The sequence below is a fragment of the Tenrec ecaudatus genome, chromosome 7 (genome assembly GCF_050624435.1).
Source record: "Tenrec ecaudatus isolate mTenEca1 chromosome 7, mTenEca1.hap1, whole genome shotgun sequence".
Classification (NCBI taxonomy): domain Eukaryota; kingdom Metazoa; phylum Chordata; class Mammalia; order Afrosoricida; family Tenrecidae; genus Tenrec; species Tenrec ecaudatus.
This window is the reverse complement of record NC_134536.1, coordinates 132,825,226-132,834,495: the sequence shown is the minus strand read 5'-3', so window position 1 is coordinate 132,834,495 and position 9,270 is coordinate 132,825,226. Positions and strand designations below refer to the sequence as shown.

Below are 9,270 nucleotides of genomic sequence, written 5' to 3'. Positions count from 1 at the left end.
ACTGAAAAGAACGTGTGTGTACATGTGTATACACACATGTATATACATAGATATGAATATAACCCAAAAACCAAGCTCACTGCCATCAGGTCAAAGGTGGAACTGCTTCTATGAGTTTCGGACTATGACTTTTTATGCGAGTAGAAAACCCCATCTTGTTCCCCTATATGCATATATGCACACACCTCAAGGGGCCTTCACAAAAGTCCATAGGGAAATCCCATCATCTTTTAGTGCATTTTCCACCTGGGAAGAAAGGCCTGGAAATATGCTCCTGAAGGTCACGGCCTCGAGAGCCCCGTGGAGCACCTCCGCCTTGCACAGGCAGGGTCCTGGTGAGCGGGTTTAGACTTGGCAGCAACTCAGAGCGACACTTTTCTAGGCACAGGGACTGGAGCAGAGAAAAGGCAGGTGACTAGTTTCCTCAAGAATTTGAAGTCCCATCAGGGGAAAGGCAGGACACACACACACACACACACACACACACACACACACACACGTTAGGAACCCGTCAGAGGCTGAGCCTCAGAGACGAGGACATGGTTAATGTCAACGTTTGGAGGAGAAACGCGTCAGGGAAGATCTGGCGAACGTCTGGTGCGGTTCTCGCCAGTGCAGGGAGCTTGTGCTCCTGCAATCTGGTGGGTGCAGGCCGGGGTCCCTGTTAAACAGCCCAGCCCGCACAGCGCAGCCCCTCGCACCAAAGACCCCCGAATCGACTTTGGTGAAATGGAAGGCAACCAAAGAGAATGTTCCAACCTGCCATGTGATCAGTGCTGAAGAAATCATGCGCCATGAAGGTGCAGTTCCCTGTGACTGGAGCTTCTCCCACCAGAGGAAAAGCAGAAGCCAGTCAGTCAGAGAGGAATGCTGAAGAAAGCCCATGCAGGGCCTGGTGAGCCAGAGCAGGAACTTCGGATCCGCACCCCCAGGTACGAATCAGAGAAACAACGTGACCTGATCATCAGTTCATGACCACCACAAGACAGACACGTCTTCCGGCCTGCTTTCATCCTTCCAGCCTCTCCTCTGACTTCCCCCTTCCCTGTTGGGTGGAAACAGTATCCTGCTGCATCTGGGCCATGGGGGTGCCTCCACTTCATTCCAGGAGACCTGGTTGCACAGCGGGTTCAGCGTCCGGCTGCTACCTGGAAGGCTGGTGCGTCAAACCCTCCAACCTTTCTCCAGGAGAAAATTGAAGTTGTCTGCTCCCGTGAAGATTTCTAGCCTTGGGAACCCCTCGGAACCATTCTACTCCACCCTCCAGGGTCACGATGCATTGGAATGAACTCAATGGAAGAAGGGGAGGGGGGCAGGTGAAGCTTAATTGGAACTCATGATGGCAGTGACAGAATTTTCCTTCCCTTTCCAAGAAGAGCCTTTCCTGCCATTCACTGTCATTGGGGTGCACCTGTCTTGTGCTGAGCTGCTTCCTAGGAGCTGTATCTTCCCATCCCTCCCGCCACATTCTGAGCTCTGCACAGGATGGCATGGAAATACCCCCCCGTCAGGGCTCCCTGTGAGGGACAATGGCAGGTCAGGAGTGTGTCTTTTTCAGGAGCTCTGAGAAAGTGCTAAGCTTGGGGAAAAGCTAAATCTTAGCCACCACTGTTCCTTCACTCTGTTTGCCCAAGGCCTCTGGGCCCCGGTCTTCCATAGCAGAGCATCCTGCAGTGTGCAAACACTCCAATAGATTGTCTCCTTGCCACTGCTCAGCACCGTGAGGCTGCCAGGGCAAGCACCGTGCTCCTGAAGAGAAGGAAGCAGTTACACTGAGGGTACCAGGATATCACACCAGCTAACAATCAGTTCCGTCCTCTTTTCCACCGTGCCTCCCTGTGTTCCATCATTGGGATTTGAATCAGAGTGTCAGATGGGGGCAGGAACGATGTTCCAATCATTTAAGCCAGCAAGGAGTGCACAGTGGAACTGACTGGCCTTAGTCAAGAAAGGAAGACAATGTATGCCTCTCTCTCCTTTAAAACTAAACCTGTATGGACATGAGGGGACTTCCCCCCTTTGTTAGATATCACGGCTCAGTCATAAGCCCAGAAGAGGGTTAAGAGCTGGTAGGAGTAATTTAGGGGCAGAGATCCCAGACTAGGGTCAAGGCCAGGAAAAGAAGCAGAGAGCTCAGATTGGGCTGGGGCCAGGCCTGAGGTCCAGGCTGGGTCCATCCCTGGAGATGGATCGGGTAAGAGAGAAGAAGGGAATTCCTGGGTGACACTGCTTGTCGGCGGCACTCGTGGACAAGGGCTGTGCAGGAGTGTCACTCGGGAGCTGAACCCACTATTCCTGGCCATGGACAATGAAACGACTGCAGCTCACTGACGCAGACATGCGGGGTCTGCGGAAGCTCAACCACCGTTGGAGACTGAGGTTCATCAGGCAGCCTGCCCATCTTGCCGTTGCTTTGCTTTATCTCCTTATTATTCTCATTACTGGACTCCCGTCACGTGGTTTATTTCGTGCGTTTTCTAGAATAGCTAAAGCTAAAATGTCTTTTAGTCGTCTTAAATGAGCAAAAGAAAAAAAAAGAAATGACCGAAATAATTTCGTGTTAAGAATCTTCAAGATGTAACAATAACAAATGTCAACTCTTTGGCAAGAAGCGGAAAAGATAAAGTGAGACACAGTATTGAAGTGTTATCAGGGAGTCCTAGGTCTAACTCACCCACGGGGTCCTTCTGAAAGGAACCCCCTCCTCTCACACAGCCGGAAGGACTTGTCATTCCAACTTCCGGCCTTGAAATATACTGTCTCCTTGAGTGAGAGGAAGGAGCCCTGTACCATAGTGCTTACACATTGGGCTGTTATTCAAATGCTTGGCAGTTCAAAACCACCAGCAGCTCCTTGGGAGAAAGACTGGGTTTTCTACTCCTGTAAACAGTACCGTCTCAGAAACCCACAGGGGGGCTAGGAGTCAGCCTTGAGTCGATGCCCTTGAGTTTGCTTTTGGTTAGAGCAAAAGGAGTCTATCTTGAGGATTCACATCCACTCATTTTCAAATTTGGAAGTATTTGTTAGTGGACACCAGAGGCATAGGTCTGGCGTTTAAATAAGCAATAGTAAAAATAGAAAGAATCGCATTTAAACAAATCCCTGCTCTTCATAAGCTAAATTCCATTTGTCATTTTTCAGCCACCATTTGAGCTTCACCCACACATCAGCCACAAACTCTGGGCCATGGTGAGGCTGTGGTCAGCCCAGTGTCCGGTCAGCCAGCTAAAGATAACCACCTTTCATCACGGTAGAGTGCTAACTTACCTCCCAAAGGCTAAAGCAAAACCACACCATGCAAGACCCCCCCACCCCGCTAACCACCCTCCCCAGTACGGTTAAGATCCAATCCTATGTTAAGAGATAGTGCAAAAACTCCATATGTTCAACACACTGAAGTAGTTCCTGGGAATACTCAATTGTGTCTGGCTAAAAACAAAGGAAGGCTCTTCTTGTTTTTGTTCTTTTAAAGTCACCGATTTTCACTGGCGACTACGTGTTTGTTTGCTGGTGGGATAATCAACTCCTCGCTTAGTGGGAAGAAGCCATGGGACTCGGAGCAGGGGGGTTGCTGGGTGATGTTGCTGGACGAAGACCTCTAAGCCCACCCACTGGACTCCAAATCAGGCCGAGCCAGGAGGGTTTCCGTGCATTTCAGAAAGGATACTGATTTCATTGTCTCTCTGCTTTAGAATATCTTGTAGCTTTTTATACTCTTCCCCTTTCAACGGGTCTTGGGTGACTTGGTTTTGGTCTGTGACTTCAGCCGACACGGGACTCTGTTTCCCCAGGTTCTTATCATTCCACAGCTTCTATAAGGGGAAAGAGACCTTAGCTCAGTGTCCATCACTCTCTACCAGCCGCCCTGCTCTCCAGACTCCTTTATCCTTTTACCAGCTTGCCCACCCTTTCCTGCTCCTGGCCTTTGCAATGCAGATGTTTTTGCCTGATGCATTACCCCACCCCCACCCCCACCCCTACCCCCTTCTGTGTGCCCTTTTAGGCTTTACCCTCTTCACTGTCTCATTTTCTCAACCCTCAGTGGGAAATGCCTGCTCAAATACTAACTTCTTCGCCATTTCCCTCACTCTTGTCTCTATCTTGTCTCTACCACTTAATCCCCATTGTCACTGCAGTGTGCACCACGCACGGCCATGACCTTTTATAGCACTGCCTTCCTCCCGACTTACTCATGCAACTGCTCCTTCTTGATGCCTGGGCCGGAGTATAGTCAGAACAAATGTGTACTCGACACAACCCAGTGTGGTAGAAATCAAGCTTCATTGCAGGGTGGATGCCTCCTCACAGGAGTTAAAGCCGAAGGCAGAAAGAACATTCAGTGAGTTTATGTGTCATCCACCGTGTCAGGAAAATGTGTGATGCAGGGTATTTGTGATGTACGATGTAGGTTGAAAACAAATGGTTTTGAACTTGAAACCTTCCTGCATAGCCAGCAGAGATCCCTAGGGAAAAAACGAGACGTCTACGGTCTCGGCTTATTTATCAGCAAATAAGAAAGTACGATGTCTGAGGAAGCTGAGACCCTGCTCCGGCATGGTGTGATTTCAAAGAAAGTTTTAATTGCCAACCCCCTCCCCTCCCCCTGCCCAAATCAGTGTTTTGAACGTAGCTTCCACGGAAGGAAACATCCCAATTTACCTTTAAATGATGAAAACAGTGATGAACTTTACGCATATCAGCGCCGACCTCTAGTCTGCTCTCGGGGTCTTGGTCTTCCAAAAAGGATGTTACTAGTTTTTCTAGCCTGAAAATACATAATGTATGAGAAGCAACTGTGAGCTGGGAAGCTGGGAATTTCTCATGGCATTACTTAATTTGTTAACATTTAAAGTGTAGCATACCTCCCTCCCCTTCTAAATGAAAATTGACTGTAAAGCTTCAGAAGAAACCGGTGCACATGGGAAATCTAAGGAGAATGACACCATTTGACTGACTCATTTCACATGGATTCACATGCATTTTTCTATATAAGAATGAGTTGATGGCCACAATTCACGCATCCTGGCCACACTGGATTTTTACGCTTCTCTGCCTGGCTGCCACAGTGCTGGGGAGAAGAATGGAAATCTCGTTTCTTAGTTCCATGACAAACTCCCGCTCCTCAGCCTCAGCTGGCACCTCAATGAAGTGCCATGGCACTTTCTGATCACGTTTGCTTTCACTCGTTTCTCTACGGGGACAATTCCAGCTCTTTCCGCAAACTCCAAGTCTACCACTGACCAACCCAGTCGCTCTCTCTAGAGAACCTCAATACTCCTTCTTCTCCCCAGCGTCTTTCAGCTTCGCCACTCAGGCCTCCTTCTCAAGGCCAGCCTCGCCTCCTGCACCTTTCTTGCTTCTTCCAGGGGGGTTTTCCCTGATTAATGATCCCTTTCTCTTTCTTCTGCACACCCCTCTTCCCTCTCTGCACAGAGTGATTCTCTACTTCTTCTATTCTGAAGCACAATGAAATCGAGAACAACAAAGACAAAACTCAATAAACCACAACATCCCCTTGGAGGAATTAGCCAGCCGCTCTCCTCCGAAGCCATAGTGTGGTTGGAAGCTCCACTCATGCTTACTATAGGTTATGCTGCAGTCTAGAACTTAGGTGTCAACTTTAAGGCCCTCCCCCCCATTCATTCACAAGGATCATGAGACTAAGCTTTGCTATAATTCATTATGTTTTTTCAGTTTCTCCACTCATACCTAGGGCGATGGTCATATTTCGTTTTCGATAGGAAGACGATCATACATTGGTTGATTCATTTTCATGAAAATTGAAGTGGAAAAATAAAATAGGCGTAAGAATGGCCATCAGCATCAGATGTTAGGTAATGTAATATAGCAGCAGCGTGTGTTTTTAGCATGATAACGGGACTATCTCCATATTTCCAGTTTCTTTTAATACTTTTGGAACACAGTTTTCCTTCTGTTGTTATCAGCCTATTCAAACAAGAAATAGTGATTTTCATGATGTATCAGCCTTGTCTTTTCTTTTTATCTCCTCTTACGTGCTTTGATGCATGACAGCTAATGTTTACAAGTTAAGGCAACTTATAATTTTTAGACAGTTTGTTTAGGCGGAAGGACATCTGTCATGTGCACCACTAGAATAGAGCTTCACATCATGAAATACACAGAAAGATGAATTTCAGAGGCAAACATCTTAAATATGTCTTTTGCATATAATATAAAAATATATGCTTCTTTAAACAAAACAACACAGATGTCAACAGATTAAACAAGACAAAACAAAACAAAAAAAACCCCACCTCCCCAACTTCCCGTACAAATACTCTGCTTTTCTCAATTTCCTCTTGACCTCTCAGGCAATCTAATGTTTACATCTAAAATGTATTCTTCTACCTCTTAACCAAGCAGATACCTGTATGCATACATTTGCATACTGATGGCTGCTTTTATAAAAGTTGTATACATATATTTATATATTATATTATATATAAATTTTGTATATATATATATATTAGAGCTAGTTAAGCTATTTGGTAGCTCAGTGGGGAAGCATTGGGTTGCTGGCTGTTCAAGTTCATTCAGGGGTCTGCTGCTGTAGATACTGCAGCCTTGGGAGCTCAGTTGGGAGCTCAATTGTCTTATGAGGCCGCTATAAGTCGAGGGCCCCTAACAACACTAACAACATTATGTCTCATCTTTTAATGGTGATATCGTATTTGATACCATGGCTGTATCATTCCTCTGATGATGGACATTAAGATGGCATTCTTAACTGTTGACTTTCCTCTATAGCCAATGAGGAGGCTTGGATCTACCATCTCCATTTAATAATGGTTTCTTGTTGTTTGTGTGGTAGCTACATAATTTCATGTCACCTTGATACATAGGTGATAGGGGTGGAGTTTAGCCTGTCAACCAGGTTACAGCCTGATTGATGCCTCCTGGTGGGTGTGGCCTTCTCATGAGGATTCTGGGAGTTTTCCTCTCTCCTCCCTGGAGGTGGGACACACTCTCAGTTTCACTTCCCTGTTGAAGAGCCACATGGAGCCATGCTGATGACAGCAGAGCCCTGGAGATGTGTCCACTGCCATTGGATTTACAGGACCCTTCACCCACTGGCCTGTGATCTTCCTGCATTCGGCATCATTGCATGTGCTGCGTGAGTCTGCATTGGAATTCATGGGCTAATATTGAACTTACGGACTTGATCTGGACTCGGCAGGATGTTTTATTGATACATAATTACTTCTTGATATAAAGCTCTCTCTTACACATATATATGAGTGTCTCTGGATTTGTTTCTCTAGGCAACCTGGATTAACACAGTTTGTTTGTTTTTTAAATAGTAATATTTCTTTATATTTATTTTCCCTGAATAATTATTTGAAATTCTGTACAATTGAAAAACATCGAGTTCTAAAATATGCCAATTTTCTGGAGAACAAGTACTATTTCTTCCTTCTCTAGAAAATAATTTCTGCTGTACTGGTTGCTAGATAGAGAGAAAGCCTCATGTGGATTCTGACTTATGATCATAGTACCTGAAGCAGAACAAATGCTGCCCAGTGCTGCATCATTGCGACCATTTCTGGCAGGTTCAAGTTCATTGTTGAATGAGCTAATTGTGCCAGTCCATCTCACCAGGGATCTCCCTTGCCCTTGCTGTCCCTTTATTTCACCAGACAGAATGTCCTCCTCTCTGGATAGATTCTTCTTGACGAGTCCAAAGAAGAATTGTGTTTGACCTTGTGTTTGACCTTGACTGATAAAGCGTTCTGGGGCTAACTTTTAGAAGTAGATTACCCGGGCTTGCTTCCTGTTTTTAGAGGAGAAACTTTACTGATATCTTTCCAGGACGTGCGAGCCTGCTGGTATTGGAAATACAAGTGTAATAGCTCTTAGCATCAAAGCCACATGGAGCAAGGCACTGCTGCGGAGCAGATGGACGTCCCGCTGGTGGTTCCATAGAGCTGCATCAGAATGTGCGTGTTCCAGATAATATTCCTGAAGTGGAGTCCTCGTGCTGGAGAGCGACTTGGGTTATGACCATGGCAGCAAGATGTCTGCCGTGAACAATAGCAAAGGGCTCTTTTACTAGCTGAAGCAGAACGTGGTAGCAGGCTTGGAGGGAGACTACTTGGCAACCTGGGGAAAGCACCGGACACAGATCTCGCTTGCTGAACGTAAAGAAAGAGTTGCAGCAGCCCTTGCTGTTGAAGATCAAACACCACGACGTTTGGTGTGGTGTACGCATCAAGATAACGCAAACAAAAACTCCTCATAACTGGACCGACATACAACAACCGTCATTTCAGCACCACCTCTCGTACACTGTCTGGATCCTGCTCTCCAGAAAAGGCTAGAAAAGGGGCCAGGAGTATGCTCTGAAAAACGGTTAAAAACATCTGCCCAAGCGAAGTATAGGACGGTTTTACTCTTCGTGGGACTGGATTATTCTAGTACATGATAAAGAATAAGAGGCGTGGCCTTTGGACATAAAATTCTGTTTTCACCTCTGGCGTCCATGGAACCTCTTAGACAACAACAAAAATGTCTGTTCTTTCCTTCATACATTTAATTTGTTACTGGATTTATTTTTCTTTCCAAGCAAAGGAATTAAAATACATAAAATGCCTAATTCAGATGTTTCCATGTACTCCTCTAGGAGTTGAGAATGGATCATTGACCCGAAATTCCCTGCATATTCCTGTCTCCCCAAATAGTCCTCAAGTTCATACCTAGTCACTGCTCCCACTGAGGGGCATTCTCGCTGCCAGAACCCTGCTGGACAGTGAAGAACTGTTTACTGGAAAAGGCTCTCTAAGAGGTCAAACGAAACCCCCTCCCCTAAAAAAAAAAAAAAAAGTCTGTTCTTTAGGAAAAGCTCAAGTACACAGGGAAATTTCCCCTTTCCTTTCCTTTCCCTGGAGAAAGGAAGGAGGAAATGAATCCTCAGAGGGGGAGAGATAAGTGTATACTATTTAGTTCCAGCACATCCGGACAGAAAACATCATAGCCAATCCAAGTGCATCTAAAAACGTTAACGAGCTGATGGTAGGTGACCGTTAAGATACATGGTGGCTGTAACTATCTCCACCAGATGGGCTGCTAAGCGGTTATCTCTCCCAGCCTGTTGCCTAGCTCCACAAGTCTATCATCTTATGAATGGTGACAGTTTTAGCTGGCCATGTAATAGAATCAACCCTATTTCTGAATACGTGCTTTACTGCATTGAGGATGTTATACCCCCCTCCCTCTCTTTCTGCTCCCTATATTACTTGCCAAAAAAATGAA

At 46.0% G+C, this 9,270-nt stretch overlaps 1 protein-coding gene across 1 annotated transcript in view; it reads right to left on the bottom strand.

The window, feature by feature from the left end:
- Positions 1-3,615: 3,615 nt before the first annotated feature.
- LOC142452954 (kinesin-like protein KIF6) overlaps positions 3,616-9,270 on the bottom strand; it is a 233,191-nt gene continuing 227,536 nt past the window's right edge. The window contains exons 11-12 of the mRNA XM_075554110.1: positions 4,660-4,765; positions 3,616-3,812 (exon numbers count right to left, since the gene is read on the bottom strand). Coding sequence (XP_075410225.1) covers positions 3,624-3,812; positions 4,660-4,765 — 295 coding nt within the window. The 3' untranslated portion in view covers positions 3,616-3,623. The remainder of the gene's footprint in view (positions 3,813-4,659; positions 4,766-9,270) is intronic.